At 37.5% G+C, this 17345-nt stretch overlaps 1 protein-coding gene across 1 annotated transcript; it reads left to right on the forward strand.

The window, feature by feature from the left end:
- The first annotated feature begins 207 nt into the window (after positions 1 to 207).
- On the forward strand, positions 208 to 17112 carry cpn1 (carboxypeptidase N, polypeptide 1). The gene is made up of 9 exons (XM_041974551.1): positions 208 to 870; positions 3812 to 4008; positions 7162 to 7317; positions 11913 to 12089; positions 12208 to 12319; positions 14399 to 14538; positions 15656 to 15755; positions 16335 to 16453; positions 16599 to 17112. Exons 1-9 carry the CDS (start codon positions 636 to 638, stop codon positions 16707 to 16709), a joined length of 1347 nt encoding a protein of 448 aa, XP_041830485.1. The 5' UTR covers positions 208 to 635; the 3' UTR covers positions 16710 to 17112.
- The last annotated feature ends 233 nt before the right edge of the window (positions 17113 to 17345 follow it).

Consider the following 17345-nt stretch of genomic DNA (forward strand, 5'->3'; position numbering starts at 1 on the left):
CCCGGGCACACGTGCACACATATATGCACACACACACACACACACACACGCACGCACATACGCACGCACACACATTCAGGCACAGGGGTTGTGTGTTGACTTAAGAGTTAATGAATGGATGATTGAGGGCTGCTGGGGTTGGGGAAAGCAGCGCCGTGGAAACAAACTCCTCTTTCCCAGGAAGGGAGCATATAACTTGAGTTAAAGACAAAGAAAGGGATTGAAAATGAGTGTCTCACACTCACAGAATGAAATTCAGATTATGTGTGCAGAGAACCTGGAGGGGCTTTGGGGTGAATTACTTGAAGCAGTAGCATTAGAAGTACTAATAAAGCAAATAGCATGTACTTGACAAGGACCCAAAGGGAAAGAAAGAAGGAGAGAAGCAGCTGTTGGAGGAGGAGAGTGAGACAAAGAAGGAGCGGGGGGCTGTCCTTGCTTGCTCTTCACTGCAAGGACTGTATGTAGGAGGAAGCAGTGGGAGAGCAGGAGCCATAGGGGAAACAAGAGAGGAAAAGAGCAGTAAGCAGTATGTTTGGCATGTAAAGGGATCCATATATCTGAAATTGTGTTTTGCATTGTTGTGGGCCTTCTCACTAGCCTCAACTAAGCTGCACACCCTGGGTTGAGGGACCATGCCGCAGGGGTTAACTCTTCCTTGGCTCCATGCTCTCCTGCTGGGGCTGACAGGGCTCCTGGTGTCCGGGTCGGACTTCAAGCATCACCAATATGAGGACATGGTGCGAGCCCTGTTTGCAGTGCAGAGCGAATGCCCATACATCTGTCGCATCTACAGCATTGGGCGCAGCGTGGAAGGGCGTCACCTCTACGTGCTGGAGTTCAGTGACAACCCGGGCATCCACGAAGAATGTGAGTAACACCTGATTCATTGTTGGTCAGTGGATGTGGGGAAAAAAAGAGTTCTCTGGGTGTTTTTATTTGAAGTAAAATAGTACATGTCATTCAAATAATGGATAAGGAAGATATACTGGGCATCAAATGCATTTTTAAGAATCATTGATTTGACTACATGCTGTGTTAGTTGCGTATTATCTGCTTTTTCACCTTTTTTGCTGTTCAGAGTGAGAATACAGCTGGTAGGAGACAGCAGCCTGTAAGGGCTCTGGTTTTGTCTCAAGGGGATGAAATGCAAGCTTTAAGTTTTGGCTTCATGAAGCTGATTCATCGAGTGGTTTAACAGCAAAAATAAAAAGAGGGAGTCATTCCACAGTTGGTGTCCTTGATAAACAAGTTGTGGAAAACCTGAGGTGAAAAGGAAAAAGGCAAAAGTGAAAGAATTGTGTCAACATCTGTGTTTGATTTCAATTTTTGCCGTCAGACCACTGACAGAATGTGGGGTGTTATTCAAAGCTGAGCAGATGATTATAAGGTTCACTTTGAGTCAAGGAGGTTTAACTCTGATCCTGCTCCTTTACAAACTTTGCTTGTTTTTCCTCTTCTCTTCTAACTCCTGAATCATCTCTTCAGGTGTTTATTTTAGATACTGGTTTCAAATTGAAAACCATCACATCATTTTACCTCATGTTGTATGAGGAACAGGCAGAAGAGTAACTGCAGACGGCTTTTTTGGCTGTGGCTGAGCTTGCATTTTTTTCTCTGTCTGCACACGTCCCATACGTGTTTCCTTCAGTAGAATAGAAGGATGTGCGCCTGTTCTGATGCAAGGTGACCCAGGGTGAAAAACAGGAACTGTACATTTCATGAAGGGGAGTGACATGAGGTCATGTTTTGGTCAACCCACTTTCACCATTTAGGAAGTTCATGTCTCTTATGTAGCTCAGTGTGTATGTGTTTTTTAAAGTGTTACTCTGGAGCCAAGTTTCTTTTCTGAACTCAAGACCAGTTGGCCCAGCCCGTGTGTTGAAGAAGAGGAAGTGAACTGTGTTGGCCAAGCTGCCATTTGGGTGCCTGAAGCAATTAGTGAAGGGCGTTGATAAATTTGAATAGCTACTCAACCTCTTAATACCCCATTCCCCCCAAAAAACACTTATTTCCTTCTGTTAGAAAACAGAAATAAAAACAATCATGAGTAAAATCACATGAATACAGTTCTCAGCAGCAGCTTTGTCCTTAAATCCCCATAATTTGGGGTCTTGTTTCTCTCAGCACTCCAGCAGTGATTAATGAAGGGACCCTTGGGAGGAGGGAACTCTGTACAGAGGGCAAGGTTGTTTGGATTGGTGGCTCACAGATACCCACAAGAATGCCAGATGACCTTATTCAACATAATGTAATCAGTTGTAATCAGACTCACTCTCCCCAACTCCCCTTTGTCTGAGCCTTAAAGTGTCCTTATCAAGAAGCGTTATCACAGTCTTCCTCTTACAGCAATTCAATATACTCTTGCTCAATTAAATGCATTGTAGGGTTTTACTGCTCTGGTTTACATGGTCTACAAAATAAGCTGGTAACTCCACTTCACATCCTATCAAAATCCGTTTACAGATGTGCAGATGTGCAGGTGGTGATAAATTCCCTTTAGTGATGCCACTTGAGACCAGTGGGGGCCTTAAACTCTAAATTAAAGATGGAAGTAGAAAATAAGATGTCTCAATCTTGATTTTTTTTGCAGCCAGAGGTATGCATCCCTCTTAGAAGATCTTTACTGTCTGTGTATGGAAAACTGGTAGGTTTGGGCAACTTAGAATAAACATTGCAATTTCCTTGGTTTAACATCACAAATATGCACCATGTTAAGTTTGGCCTAGGTAGCACTGATGCCAACCTTGGTAGCAGGACTTTTTACACATACATTTATTGTTACAAGCCAATTTTATTTAGGAATGGAGGCTTCAAAGTGCCCTATGGAGTAGATAATGGAGTAATGCCAACCTTACAGTTTTGGTCCAGAACCAGTTGGACCATGAGTTGGTGGTATATAAGAATGAGATTGCTTCTTGTTGAAGAATGACAAAAGCCTTTGTGTATGTCCAGAACATCAGGATTTCATTTGGCTGAGCTACATTTCAGAGCAGTAAACTGTCAATCCAGCATGACTTGGGGGGAATTTTTGCGGAAGATGAAGACGGGAACATTTTTTAAAAAATATTATGTTCCTGTCTTAAAGCAAACATCTGTGAAGTGAATTAATCTATATACTTAGTACATGCATGATGACCTCCCACAGAAAAAGGTAGAAGTGATACAATGTTTTTCACACAGTCCACAGCATGGCAGTATCAGTAACTCAATTAACCTCCATGCATTTGTAGTGGTACAAAGATGATGGTCCAATTAAATGGTCGTTAAAACTCTAACCCTATCTCAACTCAGCTTGGCATGCAAGCTAAACAGCTGGTGATACTTGGCTTATATGAAAAGCTGTGTTGAGATACATTTACAGTTTGACCAGACCATATAATTGGACAGGTTAAAGTTTAACTGCATTTCGTCTCAGCTTTGTATGTAAACTAAGTAGCTGGTGGAGTCACTCCTGCCATTTCCTGAAGCAGCTTAAGCTGCTGCCAGCATAACATAAAAAAATAACAGTGTTATTTACCAGTGTTACCTTGATAGCTAAATGCATTTTAATTAGGATTAATTAGTCAGTTTGCATTTTTATTTGTTTTGATCTCAAAAATACTTGCTCATTGTGTGTATGCGCTTCTCTTAGGCAGCTAAATGAAATACATTAAAGTAAATCACCCAAGAGCATACCTAATGATTCTCTATGCATATGGTGAATGTGTCTGTATGTACTCATTCAGGCAGTAATTTAAATGTCAAGCTTGGTAACTCTGTGGGGCTTTTAATCTCGCACTTACTCTATCTGTCTGTTTTCTCCCCCCAGTGGAGCCTGAGTTCAAGTACGTGGGCAACATGCATGGAAATGAGGTGCTCGGCCGTGAGCTTCTCATTAAGTTCTCCCAATTTTTATGTGAGGAGTACCGGGCTGGAAACCAGCGGATCATGAGGCTGATCCACGACACACGCATCCACATCTTGCCCTCCATGAACCCTGATGGCTATGAAGTGGCAGCCAGACAGGTAATATAAACTTGCTTGCTTGTACCAGAAGATTAGCTACTACGTGCCAAAAGAAAGCTAGGAAATCTTCCACAAGGACATCTTCGACTGTTTTTTTCTAACTAAACAACAATAAGTCAAATAATTGTATATTGAACAAACTCATCTTATGTTTTAAGACTCCATGTGATTATATCTATAAAGATATCTGTTTTGAGTCAGACAATAACAGTTTGTTTTTCTTATTGCTTACTAATCTCTGTTATAATCCCATCCTGAAAAAAAACCCCTGTCTTTCTTTTTTGGGTAATTATGGACTATCAAAGAACAGATTACATACAGCCTACTTTAACACAAACATGTGTGCACAACCTCTTTGAGACTAATTATATGTCGAGAGGTGAGCAGTAGCACATGGCAGATGGCAGTCTACCTCTGCCACTCAGAGCACACATGTATACTGCACTATAATTTATTTTTAACAGATATTTAGGTGCATCAACATCTGGATAACAGTGGCATGGCTGTCTTGTTTTCCGGCACCCTAGATGGCACATTGTTGATTCTGGCCAATAATTATGCTTTAGAGACTAAACATGATCAGATGATCAGACTGAGAAAATCAATGAACATCACTCTTGTTTACAACGAATCCCTATTTGAATACGTTATCAAACAGGTGATTCTTTGTTTTTGAAGCTTAAAGCAATAAATATGTTGTAGGATTAAAGATTAAAGGCCATTTTGAGATTTCAACAGATTCAAACAATAAAATTCCAAGACACTGTAGTTAGATGCTGTCCTTTGAAGTGAATGCTAACATAAGCATTAATGTTTAGCATTAAGGCCTAGATATACAAGTCTGAACCCACTCTGAGATCTTCTAACAGAGGACTGTTATCTGTGCCTGAAATGTGGCAAAAAAAAAAACCATAGGTGTCAGAGATTATGCTGAGTGGTACCAAAGTTGTGGAATGAGCTGTCGGAAAAAAAAAAAAAAAAAAAAAGAAGGGGGGGGGGGGGGGGGGGGGGGGGGTCAGGGATCTTTTTTAAATCAATGCCAAAGTACAAAGTTGTGCTCCTGCATCCTCTTAGGAACACAAATGACAAAGCGCAGCACAAAAATGGACAACAAGGCAACTGTTATAGATGTAAATTAGCTGCAGCTGTGCAAATAGTATTGCCAATCATTTCTGACAGAAAACAGAGCATTCTTTTACCAGTTTGTTAACCAGACAAAACCTCTGTACTGTGTGTGAGAGACAGAGAAAGAGAGAGACAGAAGAAAAAAAGCAAAAAAAGCCCAAATTCTGTAATTTCAGACCATGTTTTTATTTAACAACTCAAAATCTGAGTAGTGGCTTGGAGAGGACTGTTAACATGTAGCTACTGAGATCATACACGTTAACATGCATATTCTTGTCTCTTTCAGTTTGCATTACAGCTTTTGTGCTTTCAAATTTTCTGCAAAACCAAAGAAATTTATTCACTCCTACAGAAAACATTGCTTTTGAACTGACTGAAGCATCTTGTTTGTTGTCCAGGTTTTTCTTTCTTGTACTTACACCCTCTACATCACCATAAAACACACATAAAACCAGTTGCGGGCTTGATGTGCTTAAAACAATGAATAAGCAGCTGCCTCTTTACATCAACTAACCACTCAAAGCCAACTGGGATGTCCAGTGAGAAGCCTATAATAGACAGTAGACAAAGTCGTTGTATTCAGATTACTGACTCATTCACTTGTTTAGTTTATCATATACAAAGGACTCACTACATTGAGGATAGGGCACACTCTGCTGATGCATTACATATATTACTGTACAGTGGTACTTAATAACTCTATGCCAGATATTCACATTTATGTGCCAGTCGAAGACATGCTTAAACAATCCCCTCCACAATACTGACATAAAATGTGACCATGCAAATTTGTGTGCACATGATTTTAAAAAGAAATGTATTGTGTTTATCTGCACAAGCATTGACTGAAGCTGTGAACATATAAGAATCTTATAAACAAACTTGTTTTTAGAACCACAGTGGACCCATTTCTGTAGCCTGGAAGCAAAAGCTAGCAATAAAACTCCTACAATATTACCCATATAGATACTTACTGTTTAGATAACTTATAAAAAGTTATAAAAAATGGTTCTTGTTGTGTATATTACTAATAATTTTCCAAGTTCTGCATGTCAACCATTAGATAAACCCCGATATTTAAACCAACCAATACTTGTTTATCAGGTATTCTCAACAGGAGCAGCGAACATTAGCATTAGATAGCGGTAGCTAGCATTAGCATTCTTCATCAGCTTTGGCTGGTATGCAAGGGACAATACTTATATTCTACTTTTGTATGTACCACTTGATGAGTTTGTAGTGCAGCGAAATTTTGCTAGTTGCATGTTTTGAACAGTCATGACTGAGATAGGAGGCAACATTAAGTGCTGCAGTCACACTTTGAGAATAATAATATCCTTTTAAACATTACAGTGGAAAGAATCTTTCAGTAGATTATGAAGTTATTTTTTATGAAATGTTTACACTGTAATTCTTACAAATATACCAGTAGCAAGCTAATGTTTAGCATGTTTAGTTTAATATGTTTAACATACTAGTTTGCATTATAAAATTTAAAGCTGAGGTTAATGGAAAGTCATAGGTTTTGCAGGTATTCAGTCACAATAATAACATTTGTTGCTGATATTGCTAAATAAACTACGTTATCTGGGTAAAAGAATTCAATATTATTGCAATTAGATTGATAGTTGTTTATACATTTCACTCAAAAGTAGAAACATAAACCTCATAAATAAAAAAAGAAACCTTTAAATATTATGTATAACTTGCCATTTTAAAGATTTTTATTGTAAGAAACTCACTCATTTGGATGTTCTAGTATAAATTGTGTGTAAATGTTTTTGGAAATGGTCTGAAGAATTTATTGTGGACCAAATGGTCAAGTCTATAAAAAAAATGCTGGAAAATATTTTACTGAATCAGTCTCTGCAGGTTTGGTAATCATGAAATTGTTTTTCCTATGCTGTTTCCAAGCAATATGAAACTTGAAATATTTTACCTCAAAAGCCAAAATGCAATCAGTGTGTCACTGTATTGAGAAAGACTAAGGTTACCCAACAGTTTCCATTTGTGTTTGTGTGTCAACAGGGTCCAGAGTTAAATGGCTACCTGGTGGGTCGAGGGAATGCCAGAGATATGGATCTGAACCGTAACTTTCCAGACCTGAATGCACTTATGTACTATTATGAAAAAACAAATGGACGAAACCACCACCTTCCTCTGCCAGACAACTGGGAGAAGCAGGTCAGTGGACGTAGATGCACGTGCACATGACCGTGTTTTAATATATCTGTGTCTCAAGTCTTATGGGGAAATGTATATTCGTGTGAGTGCAAATATGTGTGGGTAAGATCATACATGGGTGAGAAAGAAAAAGAGAGTGAGGAAGATGGATGGGTGTGTTTGTCATGCTTGTGTGAGTGTGCACTGAATAATGAGTAACTGTTGCATAGCTTAGTTATCTTGGCTTTTGGTTAGTTGACATAAACAAATTGGTGGGATTTACATACGATCACATTCCAATGCCAGCTGAGCTTTAGCTGAATAAAAAGAGACTTTCCATAAATTCATACAGTAAGAAGTAAATCTCCGTGACAGTCTTTCTGCTTCATGTTATGAATGTTTATGGTAAGCTTAAACAGTCTTTTGGATCAGTGTGTTTGCTTGGCTTACTGTGGAACCTAAAGTATAAATAATATGAAACAGTAAAAGGAAACTGCAACATCGTTTTCCAACTCAGATAAACTGGAACAAAAGTGTCTTCTAAAATATAAAAATATGAGTACTGGACTTTAAAAGTCAGGATACTGTAAGAACAGAGGTTTCATGCTAGCTTATATCAACTCATAGGATGTATGCGTTATATATGAAGATATTAGGTTTCCACTAAACATTTTTGCTGCTTTGTCACCTCTGTGTGAAGTTGAGCCGACCGTCTCGTTGACGTCAGAATGTAACTGTTACCTGCTACCCTGAATTACTGGCAGACTCTCCACATAGCTGACAAAGCTGTGATTTCACTCAAAGTCATCTGTATATTGCCAAGTCCGTTATAACAAAAGCAAACTCTTTCCCTCAAAGACAGATCATTTTACTTGTGTGCTTTTTTCCTCATTCCAGCTCATTTTCTTGCACTGCGACTATAGTAAAAGCCTCATTCAGAGTATAAACTGTGGTTTGACTTTTCAAGTATATATTGTTCAGATTGTCAGAAACACATGGTTTCATTTTTTTTTGATTAAGTGGCCTCTATAGTTCACTGAGTACCTATTTTAGGTCACTGAAGTGTGAAATGAACAGAAGAGTTTAATATAAGTGCATATGTTCTCACACTATTGCTAACAGTCCGCCAGAAAGCACATTTCAAGTATTAAGGTTAGATCCTTGGGGGTGTCTCGACCACATTTATCATATCTTCAACAGATTCTGAAAGGGCTGCTGTTTCCCTTGAAGTTTTCCTTCAAATTGGCCTGGATAGTGTAATATGTTTGCAAATATAATGTAGCACACATACCATGGTTACACCCTTCAGAGTTTCTAAAATTAAAAATATTTATGGCAATGTTTGTTTAAATCACATTGAACCTTTTTAAATAGATTCACAGCAATACTGACAGTGATTTAGGTAGGGATGTAATGGTAATGTTAATAGCTATGGTTCATTATAGGAGAAATAAAAAGTGAATTTCCAAGCTGCAACCAGTGTTTTTATGTTATCAGGAGGTGCAGATTAAAATTTGGAGGCAGTTGACCATCTAACACCAATCAGAGCTATGAAACAGTAATTTTTCTTATTAAGAGACATTTTAAGTGAAGTTAGTTTTTTATGTTGGCTTCACACTGGGCGCGTGGGCATATGGAAAACAGAATCATTTTCATTTCAGCTCCCAGCTCCTTAAATGACTGGAGCATCCACATCAGCTGTAAAACATGTTTGTTTCATCTGTGGCTCACACTGCACTGCAGCCACAGGCTTTCTTTGGGCATGGTGATTATGGTTAACTTTCATGTCTTCACTTTTCAAGTCATTTTGATGATGGATTACACAAAACTCTTTATATTTATGGCAATTACCAGAGACATGCTGTTAAAAATGATTGGTTGTGCTGCAGCAGTGCTGCGGCAGAAAGGCTGTTGGTACCAATACTAGCATGCCGTGTGATCCAGCAGATCATCATGGGACATGTCACTTGCATCTTACACACAATGTAACATTTGTTTTTGGTTCATTGTTAGTCTTCATGCTCCTTTTAGAAATTTTCTTTGTAAAAGTATTACAAAGAACAGAGTATGCATAATAGCTATGACTAGAAGATCTCAAATTTTTATACCATCTTCATCTAAAGAGGGACTTTATATATTATCTGTCAGACAGATCAACAAACCTAAATAAGCACTAGATATCAGAAACATTTATCTTTAACCAGCTCAGAGACTATATATATTTCCTGAAGAATCAGATTTTCTTTCTCTATAAGTAACTCTCTGATCTTTTAAAGCGGTTTTAACAAAGAAGTCGTTGCTTTTCTTGTTTGGTTTGCTTCTCACACATCTGAGTAACAATGTGTTCTCTCTGTTTTCCTAGTTATCTCGCTTTCACTTGAAAATGTGTTGGGAAAACTTGAACAGTAATCTTTTCATTTCGGGGGTGTAATTCCAGCCACAGAAATGCCTGCTGGTAGGGAGACACAACTGTGCAACTGTCAGGATAACAGTCTTGCTGACAACAAGCCGTAAGCTAGCCTACAGGCTTAGTCATGCTACATTTACTTATTCAGTCAAGTGATGATAGAGTATTCAGAGTTATGACTGTAGTAAAAAAGTTGACTTTTTATAAGGAACTTTTTTCACATAAAAATGGTTAAAAAGAAATTTAAGTTCTGAGTCAGTTTAGTTTCTTTTGATTATCGTATGAAAAATATGCTCTTATAATCATTGGTTCTGCAAAAATCGGCAAATAAGGTAACTGGCAGTCCTTTTGCTGACCCAAAAAAATATTGTCATGCTTAATTTCAAGCTTGAATACATGTATTTACCATTACCTGTCAGCAATTGTCTGAAAAAACATTATTCATATACATGTTGTTCATAACACATTCAGAAAAAAAGCCCATTGTGTGGCAAGCCTTTGTTTATGAAAATTGTGTCTACTGACTAGCCTCCAGAAGGCATCACCCAGCAGAAAAATAACGTAAAATTTGCTTGAACCACTAAGTGATTCGCTTTGTAATATATTTAAGATAAGATAGTGATTGTAGCTGTAGCAATTGTCACCATGGTGACAGCTCTTACTTAAAATGATGTTCCAGCCTAACTAAAGATTCACAGATACTTTAAGTCCTGCTGTTGGCTACAGCTGCTGTTTTCAAGGTCAGTGGCCACTGATCAGCAGACTGTGTTTATTGTCCTACATACCATGCTCAAGGAGACGTATTACAATTTGTCTGCAAACATGATACACAGCTCAGAGTGTGTGGGCGTTGTTAATGCAGACAGAGTCTATAAATGCTCTGTGTCAAGGTTTAAGTCTTTTGTAATGTACACTGGCTATACCATCTACCAAAAACTGATCCACTTTGTTCAGTTTTAGGTAAATTAACCAACAAGGCAGACTTATGTTACTGTAGTTAACATACTTTATTCTTTCTGTAGAAATATCTGCTGTGTTTTTATCCTGGCAAGTTTTTTTTTTTTTGTTTGTTTGTTTTGTTTGTTTGTTTTTATTATTATTATTATTTCTGCTTGAACCTCTGAAACACATATGATGGGCTCTTATCAAATTCTAACTGTGAAACATTTAAGCTGCTTGAGAAAATTAGATATACTGAACTGTGGAGGAAAAGGAAATAGTTGTATTATAATTACTGGTGAGGAATGTTTAAATGGGTGATTTAGAATTAACTGCTCTTGGCCAACCATTAAACCACATGCCTAAACCAAAAAAGCAAGAAAAAAAGAAAAAACAAAACAAAACAAAACCACAGAGGAAATATCTGCATATGGATAAGCAAAAGAAAAAAAAAAAAAAGGCTTTTTTTGTTCAGATAAGCAGCCAAGCAGAGAAGCCAGTGGCTTTATGAAAAGCAGATGTCAGCCCACTGATGATGTATGTGTGAAACTGAGGCATTATTGGACATTTTTTTCTTTTGTGTGTGTGTGTGCATTTTTGTTTTTTTTTTAAATGCATTTTCTGCTTTGTGAAACTTCCTTTCTTCTATTTTATTATTCCACATATATAAAAATATTCTTATATTTTATATATAAATAAAATATATTAACATTACCGTAAGATGCACTGTGTTGGAAACTAATTTGTTTTCTTTGTTGTTGTATTTTTTAAAATGTGTGTAAGCACACAATCCAAATCCATGTCTCACAGGAGGCAGACAGCTGAAGGGCAAAAATAAATACAAACAATTTTAGTAACCAAAATACCAAAGCAAGAAGCAGGCTAGACAAGAAGAACAGATACCTGGAGGAATAACAATAATCTCATACTCAGCAAAGATAAATTTGGATGTATATATAAAGGGGAAAGTGAATGCTGAGGTGGTGGTGATGTATAGCAAATTTGTCACAGAATCCAGAAACTTGCACTCACCCACAATTCACAAGAACCAAAACTAAGCAGAGTGAATAAGGACACAAACTATAGAACATCAAACAAGAAGTAAAACTGAAACCAGGGAGGAAGGAAGATCAGTTATTCCAAATTACTACATTAAAAATATAACAAATGGCAGCTGTGCTATTGAACACAAGTATGCATGTTTCATATAGACTTATTTATTAAAAATTTACATTCTGTCTGAATTTTTTCTTTTACATATCCTTTACAGGTTGAACCAGAGACATTCGCAGTCATAAAATGGATGCAAAACTACAATTTTGTCCTATCAGCTAATCTCCACGGAGGAGCCGTAGTTGCCAATTACCCTTTTGACAAGTCAAGAGACCCTCGCATTCGTGGAAGGACCACATATGCAGCAACTCCAGATGACAAGATCTTCAGGAAGGTGTGCTGCAGATTAAAAATTCTTTCCAGATTCTATACACATCTGACCTCATTGTTGTCTGTCTGAAGGAGTAAACATGTGGCTGACTGGGCTCATATGTATTTGTGTGTGATGACAGTTGGCAAGGACCTACTCCTATGCTCACAGCTGGATGCACAAGGGCTGGAACTGTGGAGACTTCTTTGATGAGGGGATCACCAATGGGGCCAGCTGGTACTCTCTGTCCAAAGGTAAGCAAAGCCTCTGTTACTATGAAATGAGATCAACAAAAGTGTTTATTCCAAGTACAAAAAATCTTCACTGGAATCATGAAAAAGTCCTTTCCTTCTCCTTTAGAGTAGTTTAATTTGAAACTAGAGGGAGGCACCTCTTTATATTACATGGTTTACATTGTCATTACTCATTTTCTCATTTTATAATTCAGCTGTAAAGGTAGTGTAACTACATTTAAAATTAGAGCAAACTCATATAACTCTTGGCAAGTCTAAGTTAGTTCACTGACCACAGCATCGAACCATTTCTTTAAAAAATAACACAACGTATGTTAATTATAAATGCCTCAATATGTCAGTAAACAAACCACAAAATGCAAGTGCTGACTTTGTAAAATTAAAGGACGTATGGATAACATACAAGAAAGTATAATAAGCTACAAAAAAAAAAAGATAAATAATCACTGTTAAGTATTTTGCGCTACCAGATGAGTCCTTGAACAAAAACACAGAGCTGAACATGAGAATGATGTCTCCTTTGAACAAGACAGAGCTACTTTCAGATCCACATGTTGGAAAGATGGATTTTCTTCCAGCATAAGAATGCTTGCTTCCATGCAAAAAAAAAAAAAAGAAACAGATTTTTGCCTGTTTAGGTGTAAAATTCCTATGTTGGTTGGAGGATAGCCATTATCATTCCTGTTCCAACAAACACAAGGCCACCTGCCTGCATGATGGCGGGCACTTACTTATGAATGAAATGCCTTGACAGGCTTACAAGGCATGATTTCCCCCTTTCATCATGAACTCACTGACTCTTTGCACTCTGCCCTTTAACCTCTTCACCCCTGCACAAAAACAGCTGAACACCCGCTCACCCTTCAGTTTAGCCACCAAGGTTTGTAACCCACTTTACTAGAAGTGTCAGTTTACCCCAGAGAGGTGACTAAATGTGCCAAGAACCACCTAAGTGAGCTCCAAAGTGTTGACAATTTTCTTTTAATGAGGGTCATTGAAATTTGTATGAAGCTGGGGCGGTCCTTGCCTCTGCTTGAACATGAACTGAGTCAGCTGCCTCCCTTTTAAAGACAATCACACTGTCCTTTAACACAGCACAAAAATTAAGAAAAGTTTGTTTTAAATTAAAATCTACATAAACATCCTCTCTGTTGACTATTTTATATGTGGTAGACATAGCTCATGGCAGGTTAACATCCACTTTTTTTTATATAAATTAACTGAAAATGTTGTTCTACCACACAGTGGAACAGGCATCTAGGGTTAAATATGTTTGGGCGCATTCAAATAATTTAACATTTGCAGATGTGCCTGGTATTAGGTTGGTTTGATTAAAATAGTTTATACGGGCAACTTAGGAGTTAATATAATCTTAGGCACCGACAGGAAAATTAAACTCTTCATTCTCTTTCGTTTGGTGAGTACGTGGGAAACCTCATCTCAATATTTTAAAGTTTATACCAACAGTGACATTTTGCTGCAGAATTATTGGGGGCTGCAAGTTCATCAGACTGTCTGGGCATATTTTCAGCTCAGTGAATCTGTGGCAGAAACAATAACATTACCCTTTTCTTTGATGTAAGTCCTGCTCTGGTCTGGTCTGGATTCTTCATTGGAATGTGAATCTTTAGAGCTTCTTAGTTGAGCTTTTAAATTGGATGAAAACGACCACAGTCTCATTTAGTAGGAACGTGTTATGTTTGCTCTAACAAGTCGTTTTGCTCCAAGTGTTGTGTCATGGTCCACGAGGTTACATTTGATCTTCCCCTCCTAATACTGGCCTCATGAGTGTTAGCGCTTGATGAAAATTTGGATTTTATTGTAAAATTTGGCCTAAGGAAAGGAAAAGTCTTCAGTCTTAAAGTTTATATTAAATGTTTTTTATAAATAAGTAAATGATTTTCAGATGGCTTACTTAAAACTTTGTTAAGTCCTTCAAGAAGAAAAAAATAATAGAAATATATATATAATTCAAAATAGACAGATCCTTTTGTAAAGATTTTCCTGCCAAAATCCAAAGTGAACCATGAAAATACATGAATGGATTAATTTTCTATCTTAACTGTTGTTGTTTTTTAGGCATGCAGGACTTCAACTACCTTTACACCAACTGCTTTGAGATCACTCTGGAGCTGAGTTGTGATAAGTTTCCTCCAGAATCGGCGCTGCCCAGAGAGTGGCTGGGCAACCGAGAAGCATTGGTTTCCTACTTGGAGCAGGTCAGAACACACAAATATCTCAATTAAAAAAAAATTCAAATTTTGCAACTTGATGCACATGAAGACACACAAAAACATCTGGACCATCCCTTCAAGCAAGGAGCTGGACTTTCTTGTAATCTTTGAAAGTGTTTTTTGAAAGCTTTTTCCACCGATTTTCAATCCAGTTCTTGCACCTGACCAGAAATTACTTTTCTTGATTGTTAAGCCACTAAAAGCTCACCTATGAATAATTTGTCATTTAACAGAGAACTTAACAAAACACCCAGATTTGAAAAACCCTGATTTACTTTATGCAACAGTCTTATCAGAAATGGTCTCCAGGTTACCAAGGCTGACTGTCAAAAAGCCAGGGAGAAAAGGTTGACCTTATTTAGACCTTATTAAAGTGATATTACCAGTATGAAAGGGGACCTAAACGCATCTGTCTTTTGCAAAATAACAAAAGAGCTGGACTGAAGATCAGGGAAATGGGTCTTATGGAGTGATGAATCCTCTCAGAGACCAAACTAACAAAAAACAGCCAACCTCCAAAGAAAAACTTTGAAATCCTTCAAGAAGCTTGGAGAACTTTTCCTAAAGATAAGATTTTGTAATATTTTAGTCAGCTTCTCAAAGAGTGTTTAGGCAGTGTTGAAGAATAAAGATGGCCATACCAAATAATAATAATAATAACATAGTGTTTACAAATGAGGAGTATGGTATTCTGTGTAATGCAAATAAACTGACTTGTACCTTCCATTAAGCAGTAAGAGGGGACTTGGCTAAGCTAAAAGCTAAAATATGCTTTAATCCCACTGAAACTTCAGCCCCAAAGCAGGGCTCAGAAATACATTTTTCCACAGTGCTGAATAAACAACCCAAACTGGAAGGGGCTGCAGTCTGCAGAAGGTGAACAAGGTCTAATGCTTTGGAAACTTGGCTCTGAAATGTAATTTATGGCCCGGCATGATTTGATTTTTATTGCTCCATTGCAATCCACAGCTACCTGCCAATTTAAGAACATTAAACTTCAGATGATACAAACTATCTGCACTTTTAGAGACTGTAATGGCCATTAAAAGAAAATAATTAAATTACAACTTGGACACTTAAAGTAACACTTCTCCCTTTTCAGGTGCACCATGGGATAAAAGGCATGGTGTACGATGAGAACAACAATCCTATCAGCAATGCTGAGATCTCAGTGGCTGGCGTCAACCATGATGTGACCAGTGGTAAGAAGTCATTTCCTTCTTATACAAATCTACTTCCTAGTTGTTAAACAGTTAGATTTGTAATAAATAATGTGCTAATATCCGGAATAGTGTGAGAATGCATACACTCCCATTTATAAGAAAGTTAAAGCCAACACATTCATAATGGATGGGATAAAATGTAGTAAAAAATCTTAAAAACATACAAAACAGGATATTTTGGGGAGAAACTGGGGAGTTATTTACATTGCTTGGAAGAGAGTGTTGGGAGAAACAGTCACATTTTTGGTTATTCAAAATGAAAGCAAGAGCCATCAGACCCCATATTCTAATGGAACAAGTCTTCCTCTTCTGGTTGAAGATGGAAGTGCACTTAGAATTTTTTTTTCTAGCATTTATTGGTCTACTTTTAGACATGCTGGGGGGCACTTTAAACTTGTATCTTACTTTATTTGACAGATAAATATCCTGATCACTACATTCTTCCTTGAAATACATTGACAAAAAAGAAAAATGATTATGTTTTTAGCGTGCATTACTCTTTATCAGGAATGAACTAAATTAAATAATTGATTAACTGTGCCACATGTGCTCTTCCAGGGGTGGACGGTGACTATTTCAGACTTCTGTTGCCAGCAACCTACACTGTAACAGCCTCTGCACCGGGTTACCTTCCTTCAACCAGCACCGTCACAGTGGGACCAGCTGAGGCCACACAGGTCTGTCTCTCAGGAATCTAAAAGTACATTAAAAAAAAAAAAAGAGTCAGATCCAGAGAGTCAGAACATTTGTGTGCATATGTATTTTGAATATATACTCTCACTTTTCCTCATACCTTTCCTCTCTCCATTTCCTCCCTTACAGCTTCATTTTTACTTGAAAACAGCTCCAAAACAAAACCTGAAAGGGAAGCCTCACAACGGCAAAAAGAACCTCTCGTCCCACAAAGCCCCATCAAAGCTTGGCCCAAGATGAGACATGGACAATAGTTTAGACAATAATTCACACAAACATAAACACACACACACACACACACACACTGAAAGTCTGACATAAAACATACACATACATACCAATTACATCACTGATAAATGTACATGATATATCCTGTAGTTTTAGGGTAGTGTGTGTGTGTTTCTGTGTTTGTGTGTGTGGGTGTGTGTCTGTGTAAATGTGTGTGTCAAACGCTTACATTTGTTTTTTGTTTGTTTTTTTATTATACACTGTGTGTCTGTATTAAAATAAATGTTGCAAGCATGGTGTATTTATGTAACAGTGTTGATATGTATGAATAGAGGTCACTTGTATGTGAAAACATTTTTTTAAATTGTGATTGCAACAATTTTATGACAATTGAATAAAAAGAAAAAGAAAATAATGTTTTTTTTATGAATGTTTACAACCACTGCACAGTCAGCCTATGCTTTGTTGGTCATGTTTATCGTTATTGTAGGATTCTTCTGCTATTGTTAGAATAATGCATTTTTTGCTAACAGTTCATCATCTGGGATGCATGGACTTTCTTTCATTGTGGCAAGAGTAGGCCCAAAGGGGTGACCTAGGGGAGCATAAATCACTGACTGTTTGCTTTTACAATTTTGAATTTACTTT

The sequence above is a fragment of the Melanotaenia boesemani genome, chromosome 21 (genome assembly GCF_017639745.1).
Source record: "Melanotaenia boesemani isolate fMelBoe1 chromosome 21, fMelBoe1.pri, whole genome shotgun sequence".
NCBI classification, from domain to species: Eukaryota; Metazoa; Chordata; class Actinopteri; order Atheriniformes; family Melanotaeniidae; genus Melanotaenia; species Melanotaenia boesemani.

What these genes read in the sequence shown, in the direction of transcription:
- cpn1 (XM_041974551.1), top strand. Translation starts at nt 636, where the DNA reads ATGCCGCAGGGGTTAACTCTTCCTTGGCTCCATGCTCTCCTGCTGGGG. An exon ending in CCCGGGCATCCACGAAGAAT is followed by an intron (nt 871 to 3,811) that starts GTGAGTAACACC and finishes TTCTCCCCCCAG; the next exon opens with TGGAGCCTGAGTTCAAGTAC. An exon ending in ATGAAGTGGCAGCCAGACAG is followed by an intron (nt 4,009 to 7,161) that starts GTAATATAAACT and finishes GTGTGTCAACAG; the next exon opens with GGTCCAGAGTTAAATGGCTA.